This window comes from Taeniopygia guttata, chromosome 1, assembly GCF_048771995.1.
Source record: "Taeniopygia guttata chromosome 1, bTaeGut7.mat, whole genome shotgun sequence".
NCBI classification, from domain to species: domain Eukaryota; kingdom Metazoa; phylum Chordata; class Aves; order Passeriformes; family Estrildidae; genus Taeniopygia; species Taeniopygia guttata.
In genome coordinates this window covers 30,231,387-30,245,979 of record NC_133024.1, presented here as the reverse complement: position 1 = coordinate 30,245,979, position 14,593 = coordinate 30,231,387, and the positions used below count along the sequence as shown (strand labels likewise).

Sequence of the window (14,593 nt, the reverse complement as noted above, 5' to 3'; positions counted from 1 at the left end):
CAGCTGGCAATCCAGACCTGGTGTCTGGACCCACATCCTCCATCTCACCCTGCCAGGCCTCCAGCCCACACGTCTGGCCAGAGTTTATCCAAACCCCGCCACGATGGATCACGGTACCAGCCACCAGCACAGAGCCCCTCCGTTTCCCCACACCTCTTGTCATCCCCTACTTCACACTTGGAGTCGTGGTGGTTTCTGCAGAGACAAACACCCTAGCACAGCAGCATGGGAGGGCTGGGGAAGGAAACACGGATGCCCTCCTCTCTCCCGGGAGCAGCAGCGGCGCCGACAGCCCTCGCCCATCCCGCAGGGCTCCAGCGCCGCGGGTCCCGCTCCGCCGCATCCCGGAGCGGGATGGAGCCAGGCAGGCACCGCGGGCACAACGGGACCCGCTGCAGGAATTTAAGTGCAAACTGCTCAGGGGCCGAGGCCTAGGATGTGTTTCGGCAGGATCCATTCCACCAGGAGATTTACTAATAGCTGCGTGCGGGCTTGCATTTTTTTTCCCGGTGAAAATTAATCTTCAGGTCAATGCAGGGTACTCCTCTCCCCAAGAACAATTTTTTTTTTTTTCAAAGTGCACTAAACAATTTGAGTTTTAGAACTCAACAGGGCTTGCCATGCGGGATATACATGATATTGATGTTATTAAAAACCACTTTCTCAAGTTCCACAGATGAGGAATTTGTGGGACATGAAATAGCTTTGAGTTCATTTCTGATCTCCATACAGAATTCTAAAATTAAAACATCACTGGCAGCAGGAGAAAAAGCAGGAACAAAAGAAAGGCTGTGAATTTTGCATTCCTGACACAGGCCAGATTGCAGCAACTGATTTGATTTACATGAGCATCAGGCTGGACTAAAGTAAGCTAAATCAATAGTTACAGTAACAAGGTTGACAAGGAGAGCAGACTGAATGGATATGGATACAGGGTGTATCTCTTCCTGAGGAATGTAAGGCCAATTAATTTAAGGCTTCAGGATCTCACATGGAACTCATAAAAATCCCCTCAGGTCTGGCCAAATATGTTATTCTGTTCTGCCGAACATAGTTTTCTGGGAAGAAACAAGGTCCTGGAAAAAAAATAATAAAGTGCATTTTTATCATACTTTTGAAATCTTCTCTTCCTGCTAGGCCAAACCTGGCCATTAAAACATGCAATGCTCATTTCCCTCTGCAATATCTTCCCTTTGAATGCTGAAAATGTAATGTTTGTTACCCAATTTTATCCTTCAACTCAAACAGATAATTGCTAGTTGCATTCAGAGCTAATAAATATCCCATGCTCACACTGTCCCTCCAGATTTTTATATCTAGGTCATGTTTCCCTGGCTTCCACTCCCACAGGGAACAGCAATATTTTTAAAACACATTCCAACACCTCCAAGATGTCTGGAACCTTGGTGTTGTGTTTCAGCTCTAGGTTTTGTGCCACACACCTGAAACTGAAGCAACTATATTAATTGTGGGCTGAACAAGCCAGGGACACCCACCAGACTGAATGCCACTTCTTCCTCTGTGTTCTGATAATCCTGAGGTGCCAGGGACCTGGGGAGTGTTCCAGGCCTCAGAAAGCAGAATGACTGTAATTTTTTAGACATACAGACTAAGAAAACCATGTTGTCCAAATGTGATAAAATTAGGCTCACTGGCCCAAGAACTGCTACAAAGGTACCATACTGCTACCAACTCAAAGGCACATACACTGGCTTACTGTGCTTGGTATCGCACATCTCAGTTTAAAAAAGCTGAAATTGTTGTGCAGGATATTGGACTGGGTCAGCAACACTCCGATAAATGAGAAACTCACAGCTTCACTGTGGGTGTCTGCCAGTGTCCTTCTACCTGCTCTGGATGTCTTAGGGGTCCATGCATGGCTCTGCTAGAAGTACATTAAAAGCTGTTCTGAAATGTAATTCTTATTGATAAAAAAGTGTTAATGAAGTATAATCACATCATAGTGTCTTTGACTGAAATGCCCTGTCAAGCTTACTTCCCTTTTGTGTTAAGTAATTCTTTGTAGAGTTTAATTGTACCATGGGAATTGATTTGCTGCTCACGTGGAGTCCACACACAAGGATCTGCAAAAGGCTGATGTTATGGCCTAGTTAAGAAGAAGACCTTTAATGACCATACCTGCTTTAAAAAGTTAACATAAATGATTTTACAGTAGAAGATGAGTGCCATCCACAGTGCAGGCAGCAGGATGCAAAATCTAGGGGGAAAAATGGGTCTCTCCAGAAAAATAAACTGTAGTGTAGAAGGATTCTCTTGCTTAGGCCCCTCAAATTCTTAGCTAGGGTAAGACAAAATAATCCTCAGCCCAGGGATTTTGGTTGCTCCATCTTTTGACTCAAATCCTCTGTGACCCCTGCAGTGTCACAGATAATAGTGTCAAGCAATTAGACAACAGCACAGCAAGACCCCACCTGTATGATTTAGCTGTTCAGCTCTTCTTCTCAGCCAGCACCTGTGTTAAATATGGAGTGTGAGTAATGACCAACCAATTCAATGATCAGAGAAGACCAGAAATGTGTCAGAAGACCCTTCAGCCAACAAATGACGATGTCAAATTGCTCTGAGCAAACAACTCAGCCTTGTTCTCTGATTATTTCTTTGTTGCATTCATTTGTACCTGGTGGACAATTAGGGAGGTGGGGCTTTGTCTGCACTGAAGTGACCCCCACCATCTGATTCATCAGCCAGGTGACACAGAAGCGTGGTCACATCTCTGGCACCACTGGCTGTGAAACACCAAGTGTCAGAGAATGGCTTCCTGAGGAGCATCACTCATACATTTGAATTTTTTTTTCAGAGCAACAGTTAAAAGTTTCCTCAAGGATTTTCCAAGTGGAAAAGCAACACAGTGTAAGCTAATCCTGTAGCTCACAGCAAGAGAAAACTTCTTTCTGCTTGACCTTGTAAAGGGTGACCTTTCAAGGGCCAAGAAAATCCTAAAATCAAGGCATTACATTGAATAGCCTCCTTCACGGGAATGTCTCACTCTTCCCCTTTCTGATACTCCTGCAGCTCAGCACACTGGTCTCCTTTCTGGCACGCCACTGCTTCTGCTGGGCAAACCAGGAGCTCCCTTAAGAACATGATTTCAGCAGGATTTCTGGACCCCATGTCGTCACACTGTGTGTATATAACCTGGCAGCTGGGAGACTTAAAAAGTCCTGTTTGAGAGGGAAGACAGGGTACATATGAACAAGGCAGTCAAAGGTGAAGGGAATAAAAATCACCACTGGCTATGACAGGATTCTGTGCATGCTGCTAAAGTGCTAACCTCACATATTTTTTCAGCCTCCTACCCTTTGACTCACTGCCCTTAGGGAGGTTAAGGCTGGGTTATTACTGGAAGCAATTGCATAACTGTGCCAGATGTTTTCTGCTTCACTTCTCTAGAAGTGATAAGCTCAAGGTACCACCAGTTCCCCTTGCTGTCCTTGCTGTCAAGGCAAGGTGTGTCCTCAAGGTGTGTGCCAAGGTAAAGCACATCTGGGAAGTCCTGTGCATTGACTGTGGGATGCACACCTGGCTCTCTCTTCAGAGCCCATGGCTGCTTAGTAGAGGTCTTGTCCTGTCCCCAAGACAGGCTCTGTAGCAGGACACTCTGTTAAAAAGGTTCCTGATAAATGATGTGTTCTCCAGCTGTGTTACACTGTCATGGCTTGCACACCTTCCCCTGACTGAAATGTCAGCTCTGCCCTGCCTAACAACTTGGAACAGAACAAAGCAGAGGGGCAGAGGAAAGGATTAAACATGACAATATCTGATTTCCTTGCCTCATGCTCCACTAGCCTTTCTTGTTTGGCTTTCCTATAGCATCCTTTCTCTCTAAAATCCTGGACAAACACACCAGCTGACCCCAACTCCTGTCTTCACTGCGAAGACTCATGTTTGGGGCATCAAACATCTGGCTCAGCTGTAGCACAGAAGGAGCCCAATGGCCTTGCATCATGTTACCCAGCAGGTGGAACCGAGATAAGCACAAAGCCCTTCCCCTTGGCCACCTCAGCTCACACAGAAGGCTCTGGGAGACAGGAGAGGAGTGAGAGCCCCTGCACACCTCTGCAGCAGGTGGGTGCTACACCACGTGGGTACAGCATGGGTGCAGGGAGGTGGCATTGGCACAACCTTCTGCTGCCTTCTTCGAGCAGCCTGCCAGAGGGAGGCAGCGATTTGGAGTTGTACTGCTTTATAGCTAAGTGAACTTTCAATTTAAATGGGAGAAATCTCTGGTATGCCTATACACTATGAGTAAAAGGGTTTTTTTTCTACACTGGCACTTCCACTCATGGCCTTGTGCTATGAAGTGTGGATGGTCTCTGGGGATGGATGTCTCATGGCACCTGTGGATGCCTGTTCTCTTGTTACATAGCCCTTGGGAGAAACAATTTTCCTTCCATGTGCTCCTCATTTCTCTTCTTCCTGTATGGAGCTTGGCCCATTGCCTTTGCTCCTGCCATCGTGCGCCTCTGAGGAAAGCCTGGCTCCACTGTTCAGCCTGACTTGAACATAACCTTAGAGCCAGCAGAAGAACCTTCACGAGATGCCTGTACCTGAGGAGAGAGGTAGTCCAGACAATAACTTAACAGACAAAGAAAACAGAAAGTCTATATCTTTTTATATTGTAAATTGTTATCTGAAGAGTCATATGACTCAAAAAAAAGCATAGTTGATTGTTCTGAGTGCTGGTCAGAGACACATTTGTAAAAGTTTGGCTTTTTCTCCCCCCCCCCCCCCCCCCCCCCCCGCCTTGGCAAAATTCTGAGTAGTACAAAAGTATAAATTAAAATAGCTTGTCATTTGTTACTGCATCAGGGATTATCTTTAATTCTCTGGAATATCCAAAAATATCTGCTAACGTGAGCAGTTTCCTGTTTACACATTTTAAAATTATTAGATATCGTCCACTAGTTACCTTAGATGGATTTTATAATGGGATTTCAACAATTTATCCTACTCTGTGTGTGCTGTGTACTGTAAGTATCAAACAGACACACTGTGGATTTCTCATTCCTAAGGGTAAACAACCTTGTTTATAGCCTTTTTTTGCTGCACACTGTATAAATTTCTTCTAAGGCAAGACCAAGTTTATACATACTGAGGCTGTTTGTCTTAACATAGCTGAGAAAGACAGAAAACCTCTAAATACCTTGTATATGGCTTACCCTACAGATGGCCACCTCACATCACACAAAATATGATCATAGGACCATTTATAAAATTCAGCTACCAATCTGGTTTGCAATTTAATCTACAAAGTGCATTAAAATAAAAATAATTCATTGATGGTTTTGCCATGCCTGAATTTAGTCATTTGTTCATATGACACCTCAGAAATATGAGTTATATTTGACAGCCCAGCTGTCCACGTCTGGGAAAGGCAGTTCATCTGCTGTCAGACCCTTCTCTCAGGTTAAATTATTCAACAAGCAACTAAAGTGGATAATCTTTATTCATTCTGACATTTCCAGTTTCATTTGAAGTTTAGCCGGTGAAGCCATTTTATGGTATTTCATTTCATTGTGTATCTTCCTGTTCCTGCTTGGTGCAATTTGCAAAATGTTCATAATGTCTAAGGTTTTCTGGTAGGTGACCTTCCTTTCACTGTGGTCTGTGAAGCATTTTGTCTCCTATACAATGAGAAACCCCTTTTTATGTCTTTGGGTGTTGCTATTATTCCCATTGATTGATCTAAGTACTTTTTCCTGTCATACATTTTTGTGATATGAAATTAATAGCTTTGGGTTTGTTTGCTTTTGCTTTTTCTCAGGCTGGGAAAACTAATATCATAATTTGGATTTCCTTTAAAATAACAATACCGATGGTGTTTTCTTTCTTCTGTAGTATTTTTTTCTGCCTTTAACTGAACAGCTAATACAATTTGTTAACTGGAGCTGAGCATATGTCTTGGGTTTTACAGTGAGTTTTTTCTCACTTGTCACCACACAAAGGTGATGTAAGCATTAAGGAGGGACATTTCTTTTCTAGAGCAGCTGGTTTCCAACAGGAGTTCTTAGGTGAAAGTGCATGGACCACCTTAGGCATGATACCAGTGTCTTCAAGAAATGTTTCCACAGCTTTTTCTTTTCACACATGCCTGTTCTTCAAAGCCAAAGGTTAAAGTTCACTTTATTGCTTGGCTTTGGCCTTGAGGGTCGAGCATTGTTCTGCAGTCCTTGAGGAGACTGAACAGGAACATACTAGAGAAAGAAGTGTCTTTCTTGGATTATTTACTTCTGGTGGCAGAGGTGCAAAACTGTTTAAGGCTTCTGAAGCAGACAAGGATTCCCAAATATACTACTGTTGTGTGTGTACAGAGAGTATTTACATCCAACCACAGATACCTTTTCTTTTTGCAATTGCAGTCAGCAGCAAGGCACTCTGTTTTTGGACAATTGGCAGTTACCTACAAAGCTAAAAATAAAGAAACTGAAAAGAAATCAGAGGAAACTATACCAGAATTGGGTTAAGTGATTAAAATTACACAGAACAATATCTTACTTTGTTTTCAAGGGAAAATGTGTTTTCTGTAGTGGAGGTATATGACACATCAAATTTTTTGTGTCATCTTTGTCAGGCAAAGCAGTGAGGACTGTAAGATTTGGAGGAAACTGCAGAATGAGGCATGCTGTGACTGGAATTTATCAATATTCATGATGACCTGTATTACCTTATTAATTTCATCTTCTGTGTCAGTCATTCCAACTCAAAACACTATATTTTAAAGTGCTGATGAAGAGGAACTGTGAAGGAAGTATTGTGGAAATTTAAATCAGATTGCTGCGATTGGATGCTGCCCACAGCGAATATTACCATGTACTGAACACAGTTCACATCCCCAACATTGCGGATTTCTGATGGGTTAAGGAAAACAGGGTATGAATCATTCAAAGATTTCTAATACAAGCATTACCCAAATAAATACCCTTCCCCCACTTGCAGAGCCTCTGGCCAAATACTGTCCCTCTGTTCCAGCTCCTCCTTGCTGCGTCTCCCTGTTTCCGGATGGGCCCTGGCCCCCAGCCCTTATCTCCTCCAGCCCCTGGGCTGTTTGCAGAGAGCAGTTATAAAGAGGCTGACAGAGCACGGAGTGGAGGGGAATTACAAGGTGCAGGAAAACAGCAGCACTGCTTGGCTCAGCACGACCTGCTCTGCACCATGGGGAAGGACAAGCTGCCCAGCAAACCGAACATCTTCCTCCTTCTTCTCTTCTTCCTTCCTGGAAATACTCCTCTCAACACAGAACCGTAAGATACATGTGCGGAGGGGGGAGGGAGGTCTAAGTTCTCCCTTTTTCCTGCAGTTTTCTTCCCACTAATAACCAAGCCCTGAGTTTCCTGCACAGCTCTGACAGTGCTCCCCACTCCCATCCTGTAATCCCCCAGCTGTCCAGCCCTGGGACCCCTTCCCACCACTGTCTCTGCCAGCGGTCTCCTTCCACCCTCCCCCCAATCTCTGCCCACAGTGCCCACAGTCCTGCCCTGCAGCTGCCTGATACCAAACCTGGATCCTCACAACATCTTTGCCCAGGCATGTTTCTGCCTAGAAACCTCTCAGGGCCTGGCATGTTGTGGGCATGATGCCGGGATCCAGGTGCTTACCTTTCTCAGAGTGTCCTTGTTTCAATCACTGAGTTACTTCTCCCCATTCTCCTGTTGCTTCCAAAGCAGTTTGTTCCCCTTTCTCCTGCCAGTTTGTTTCCCTTGGCAGCCTCAGCTGTACTGGTTCTCAGAGAGGATCTGTGACCTAGATTCTCTTCCTCTGGCACGGAGGCTGGTGCCAGCGCTCTCCCTGGACAGCCGTGCCAGGGCTGTGCAGCCCAGCAGCGCAGCCACAGCTTCAGCTCTCCCGGGCAGAGGGGCAGCCCGGCATGGCACAGCAGGCTGGAGTTTGGCGTGCCCACCCCAGCCTTGCCCAGCAGACAGTGTTGCTCTGAAACCTCTTGTCTGGGGAGGAGCAGCCTCCCTCTTCAGACCTTGGCTGCGGTTCCTCTTGCAGTGCTGGCAGAGGCGCAGCTCTCACCAACGCGGCTCCAGGAACACTTGCTGCAGAGGTTTCATGCCCACCAGCACTGCCACAGTGCTGGCAGAAGGTGCAGCACCACTGCTGCCACTTGCTGTGTGGTCAGAGGTAAAGTTGCAACTGAAGGACCTTTGACTCACGCTGTACCATCAGTCCCTCAGTTGTCTGCCCTGTTTGGGGGCTTCTGGGGTACATCAGCCAAGAAAATCTGCTTTGGGGTCAGGCAGAGCCCTCTGGTCCCCCTAGAGTAATCTGATGTAACTAAGTAATTAAGTAATCCTAGTTCATTCTTGCCCAATATCAGGGGGAAAGGGAGTGAAACCATGCTGCTCAGACCTATGGGCAACATAGAATCATAGAATGGCCTGGGCTGGAAGGGACCTTACAGATCACCCAGTTCCAAACCCCCTGCCGTGGACAGGGACACCTTTCTCTAGACCAGGTTGCTCAGAGTTCCATTCAACCTGGCTTTAAACATTTCAGAATGAGGAAGCCACAGCTTGTCTGGGCAATCTCTGCCGGTGCCTCACCCTCCCCACTGTGAAGAAATTTTTCTCCCTACTATTTAATCTAAACCTACTCTCTCTCAGTCTGAATCCTTTCCCCCATGTCCTGTCCCTTGGCAATAGTCTCTCTCCGTCTTTCTTGTATGTTACTTTCTGTCCCTTAACTGAACCCTGCTCTGGGAGGGAAGAACAAAGAAAGGCTGGGAGGTGGGAGAGAGGGGGGGTTGTTGGTGTCCCTAGAATGAAGACAGAGCCCGGAAGGGCGGCAGTTCTGAGCAGTGAACTAGATAGCATAAGGGTAGTGGTTTTGCTGTGGATGCAGTATAGCTCAGATGCTGTATACAACACAGAAAGGAAGCAACTCTTGAACTGAAGGCAAAAATTAAACTTCCAACCAAGTCTTGCTTACTGTGCCCTATGCAAGTAGGGGTATCACTTCTTCGGGCAGAAATAGCTGCTGCTATTTCTGTTTCAGAAGTGACCAGCTGGAGAGGAGACACAATTAAGGCTCAGATTGCATAGTACAAAAAGCCATATTCATCAAGTTATTACAGCACCGGAACAGGTGACCCAGATAGACCCAGGCAGAAACTTCATCTGTGGTGTCCTTTGCAAAAGTCCTGTTCCAGGAGGGAAAGTGGGCTTGAGATATCCAGAGGTCCTTTGTAACCAAAACTTCTATGATTTTGGAAGAATGTAGCCAAAGGTATTATTCTCCTACTCTGGTTGTGCATGTAAGGTGTTTTACAGTGCAGTGGACATGCTTGGGAGTATTGTGCATTTGGTCATAAATGTGAGGCCATAATGACACTTGAATTGGCAGGTATGGATTTGGGCTGCTGAAGTTCACCGCCTTCTTTGGCTGGGTGCTTGTTCCAGTAAGCAGCTGAGAGTCAATACACAGACAGACATTATTCCAGCTTAAGCTACAGTATTACCTTCCCTGCATAGACCAACTCAGCAGTATTACCTCAGCCACCATCTCCAGGGTCTCCTATTGCTCCTTGATGCATGTCTCTGTCAGAGTCACTGCCTCTCTTGTCAGAACAGCTCGTTGCATGCTGAGGTCTCTTTTGTCAGCCCAGATGCTTTTTGTCCTAGAGTGTCTATACATGGGGCTTGTGACCACAGTTGCTTAAAACACTCATTGCAATTTAACTATCTTTCTCTTATAAATAACACATCCCAAAACACCTAAAGAGAGGTCTATAAACAGCATGTTTATATCTTTGTTTCAAAGGCAGGGAAGCCAGCCTAAGGGGAAGTTCCGCAAGTTGGCCAAAATTTCAGCAGAACAGTGAACAGGAAGAGAAATGAGGCCAGATTCCCCACAAACTAGGTCATGCTGTCCTTTCTGCAGACTGGATGTTATTGTCACATTGCCAGTGCCACTGACAGGGGACAGAGGGAATGGCATTAGGGAAGCAGCATGGGCTGAAGCCGTGGTAAGAAGGTTGTGGAAGAAAGGAAACGCTGGAGAAAGCAGAGAGTCACAAGTGGTAACTCACTCTCTGGGAGGCTGGAGTTCCCTCCTTTCACAGCTTCTGCAGCAGCACTGGCTGAGCAGAGTTGCCAGCAGGCTCCTCGCTATATTTCATCAACGTGATGCCTCATGGTGAAGGTACTGCCTGGAACCCACTGCCTCCACAATAGCTTTAGGACTCCCCAGAAACCTCAGAGCCCAGGCAAAAATGTAGCTCTGGATGGATGCATCTGTATTTTGCCTCTGTTCCTTTCTGAACACTTCCCGACAGTCTGTTTGTTACTTATTACTGATTGAGAATTTTCCAAGGCTGACCAACAGTGGTCAAGTGTGAGTGGTAGAAACTCACTTATTATTTTCCCTTTATGAACAGTTCATTTACTATTTTTGCTACTCAGTTCTATCATACAAAAACAAATTTCCACAAATATCTAAGTAAATTTTTAGAATTTCCTTATCCTGCATAATTATGAGAAAATTGTACATCCGAGATGTGAGGTATGTACTGAAGAACAGGGGTCGCAACAAACTCTGGAGGTTTTCACTGGTTTGTACCCCTTCTCTCCTATCTTTCAACCAATTAATCCAGGTCAGAATTTGATTTCTTAGTAAAATTATCCCTTTTATTGAATGGCAGCTTAGTTTAAGGGTACTCTGTGAGGGACCTTTGTCAAAAGCTCTTTGAAGATGGAAGTACACTTGAGTTGCAATAAAAACTACACCCTGAAATCCTTTGTGTGCTCATCTAAATAAGGCCCCAAACTGCAAGCACTCACATCTTTGCTCAGCATGTGAAGGATTTGGAAACCTGGATAGGCAAAGACTGGAGCAGCCAGACAAATGGGTGGGTTTTTTCCTCAACTGTTTTTAGCTAATGCCTTTGACTCTCAAAAGGAGATTGTGGGATATACAAAATTCAATTAACAGCCTGAAACTTTTCAAACCATCCTTACTCCCTGCTGTGAAGCCAAACAAAACATCCTTTGTAAAGCACTCTCTATTAGCATAGAAATTGTTCCTTCTACTGCAAGCATTTTCCTGCTTTTAGGCTAATTAGTTAGACCATTTAATATGTATAAACCCAAAATAAAATGAATGCTCATGTTATATGCACTGCAATTCACAGGTATGGCAATGGATTAGGCATGCTGATTTGTTAATTTCTCTTCACTTAATACTGTTGCCTTAAAATTGTTTCACATTTCTGATCTTTCTTGCTTCCCTCTCTTCACAGGCAGTACATGGTGCTGGTGCCCTTTCTGATACACACAGATTCTCATGAGAAAATCTGCGTTCAGCTGACCCACCTGAACGAGTCTGTGACGCTGAGTGCCACACTCGAGCACCTAGGGGAGAACAGGAGCTTGATTGATGATGTGGTGTCAGAGAAAGACGTGTTCACCTGCATCCCTTTCTCTGTGAGTATTTCATCCTTGTGGGATGATCTTTTATGTTTATTGATGTGGCATAGTAGATCCAAAGAATCCAGAAATGAGAAATAAGACACACTGCAATCAGAGACCTCTAAATTAAGTCAAACAAAAGAATTAACTCAGTGTGGATAACTGACAGTGGTAATCTTAGGAGGACTAATTTTCCCCCATTATCAAATTCTGTGACCCAAATGATACTTCTCTGCATGCATGTGTTAAGAGAAGTCATTGGAACTTTGACTGACAGAATGTCAGCCTGAGATGAAAAATATCAGCATGAAGTGAGAACTTTAGAAGCTGGGGGATTGTTTAAGATAGTGAGGTCCATGAAGTCATATGGCTGTTTCTGGAGCTTATTCCAAATTTTTTACCGCAGAAGGCCAGTTGGTGAGTAATGAAAGCAATAGATTACATACTCTAACTAATGAATCTAGGTTAATTTTCTTTTTTGATAAATCATGTGATGGAATAAGATCAGGTTCAGTATTTCTTTAAGAAAAGTATATAAATGACGTAAGGTAATATTTTTTTTTTTCTTGCTCCCTGCACTGAGTCTTTTCTGTCCCTTTAGGGAACTTTCTGACCCAGCTAGCACTTCTTCCTTCAACACTCAGTGCAATGGGGTGAATCAGTAAAGCATTTATCCACTTCATTCTCCTTAGCTTCCAAAATCCAATAGCACATCAGTGGCATTTCTCACGGTGACGGTGACAGGGGACACACTGCAGTTCAAGAGCCGCAAGTCAGTGCTGGTCAAGAATTCTGAAAGCTTGGTCTTCGTCCAGACAGACAAACCCATCTACAAGCCTGGACAGACAGGTACCAGGAATTGGGCTGGTATTTACTCTGACAGCAAAAAATCTTAAGGGCTCCATTCTACAGAGGTGTCATATTTGTATTAAAGTTTTCAGGTTTCTTCATGGGAGGAAGGATCTAAGGTACTCAGTAAATCTTATTTCTGTCAGCTGAGGTCTAGTTCGTGTCACTTTCATCATTCTTAATCTTCATTCTCCAGGCACAGCATCTCAGCCAGATGTAGGCACAGGCTCCAATTCATTCTACTCAAGTAGAGGCACAAAACTGGGATGACTGCAAAGCATAATCTCCCTTGGCTGCACCAGAATCAACAAAGCAGGACAGGCACTCCCAAGAGATAATTCAATTCAGCCAAGACCTGATTATCCTTCTAAATTTATCTGCCCCTCACTATTTGCAAGAGAAAGAGCCTGAAGCAATTGTTTCTATTACTTAAATATCTCAATTCAGAGCCTATTGATCCATGGAATAAATCTGAGTAATAAATTATTGAAACATTGTCATTTTCTAGTGATGGCTACAAATTTAACAGCAGAATTTCCTTTTTTTCTGTGACACTCTTCAGTTCAGTTTCGGATCGTCTCCCTGGACAAAGACTTCTACCCGCTGAATGAGAAGGTAGAGCCTCAATTCCTTGTTGTTAGCCAGGAGATTTAATTCTTAAATTAACACCATTGTTGTCATCACCCAGAACCACTGAAGATAGCCATTAAAGAATATGATACTCTCTCACACCATGCTTTACCTGTTCCATATTCTATCCTAGGACACATTCCACCTGTCTCTAATGGCTGAAAAAAAAAAATTCCCCTTTTCAGAAGCATATAGAAAAACAGCTTTGCAAATCAATGTATGTGGCTAAGCATGTGGGCAGGGATGTCATTGCTGAAAAAAATGCGTGGGACAAGTTTCCATTGGTAGTACAGGTGTGCAGTTGTTTCTGGCAGTGAGTGAAATCCCACACATAGAGAGCGGCATGACAAGAATTCAGTTTTATGGAACTGGTCAGGGGTGCAAGCTCACCTTTCATTTTATTTGACAATCAGTTCCTCATGCAGACAAGTTCTTTGAAAACTTGTGTTTCATCACATCTTCATACAGTGGTAAGACAAAAGGTCAGGGCCCTAAAATGAAAAGATTCCTTTAGCCATCACGAACCAAGGAAAAGGAACAAGTACAGAAAGGGAACAACCCAAAGGACTTCTAAGAAGTTTGTTCTTCTGCCCTTCAGTCCAAATCTGGAAATTACTTCCCTGTGATTAACATTTCTAACATTGATTTTCTTTTGTTTTTTCCCCACAGTTTCCCTTTGTCTACGTTCAGGTGAGTGGATAACTACGTTATTATTTGCAGAAGAATGTGCAGGCACAAAGCTACCAGTCTCCAGCAGTGGTGTTTTCAGGCTGAGGGGCAAGGGAAAAATCACAGGCATGTGACCTTTTCTCTTTGGCTGAAGGAAGGCTGAGTAGCTGGGCAACAAAACAAGTTTCAATAATGGTTCTTTGATCACAGAATGAGTTGTAGGAGAAAACTAATTAACCATTACAAGCCATGCTGTGAACAGAACTACACTTGGCTAGAGGTCATCAAAGTGGCTTATTCCTCTTCCCAGTCAGAACTAAGTGTTTCTCTTGCCACGTGTGGTTGAAATTAGAGACCAGTGTTAAATAAGCTGCCAAAACCAAAGAAACTAAATTAGGTAAGTATACATCCCCTGCCCTCCCAATCACGTTCTTTTTGTCTGTTTGGTTGGGGTTTTTTTAATGATTTAACTTCAGTGGCAGGCAAAAGTTAATAGGAAGGATGTTTCAATGATTCAAGCTCTCACTTTTTCAGATGAGAACCCAAAATTTACAATTATTATTTGGGATATCTTCTTTTGAAAAAATGTATGATGACATGGACAGACCCTGTAATTAGTGTGCACAAAATTTATTTTGGTTTACATGATTAATGAGTCCTGTGTAGTCAGTCCTTTTACTGTTCCTTGCTGCGTGGGGTTGCTGTCTCCATTCTGCACCATCTCTGTCTAGAGCTGGAGAGTCATCACAACAGAGGAGGCATAAGGTAGGCCAAAACCAGGCTGTGCTGCTTTTTTGTATCCTCTTTTCAGAGTGCTGTCATTCTCCCTCCCCATCAACCAACTTCCAAAAAAGAGCTGCAGAGCTGGTGGGCCACTGATGATCTGTGAATATTGGAGAAAGAAAAGTGAGACAGTGGGAGGTCAGGGAGATTCGCAGGCCAAGGGGAGCATCTCAGAGCTACCTTTTGCTAGGGATGTCCCGTGGAGTCCCTTCCCTTCCAGTGAGATGATAACT

At 44.2% G+C, this 14,593-nt stretch overlaps 1 protein-coding gene and 1 long non-coding RNA gene across 4 annotated transcripts; one reads left to right on the top strand and one right to left on the bottom strand.

Annotated features, from left to right (window-relative positions):
- Nucleotides 1-4,751: 4,751 nt before the first annotated feature.
- LOC115494384 (uncharacterized) lies at nucleotides 4,752-11,254 on the bottom strand. Of its 3 annotated transcripts, none has more exons than XR_012054904.1 (3): nucleotides 7,617-11,254; nucleotides 6,517-6,869; nucleotides 4,752-6,444 (listed from the first exon to the last, which is right to left on the bottom strand). It is a non-coding gene; the product is annotated as an uncharacterized lncRNA (long non-coding RNA). The 3 variants fall into 3 exon arrangements; XR_012054908.1 differs by having other exon boundaries at nucleotides 4,752-6,429; XR_012054896.1 differs by lacking the exon at nucleotides 6,517-6,869 and having other exon boundaries at nucleotides 4,752-6,429.
- Nucleotides 7,076-13,956, top strand: LOC100190538 (alpha 2 macroglobulin-like; the record flags this gene model as incomplete). Its single annotated transcript, NM_001245344.1, is given in 5 exon segments — nucleotides 7,076-7,262; nucleotides 11,261-11,444; nucleotides 12,122-12,278; nucleotides 12,841-12,893; nucleotides 13,578-13,956. Coding segments are annotated over 5 exon segments (516 nt in total). The 3' UTR covers nucleotides 13,611-13,956.
- Between the last annotated feature and the right edge of the window lie 637 nt (nucleotides 13,957-14,593).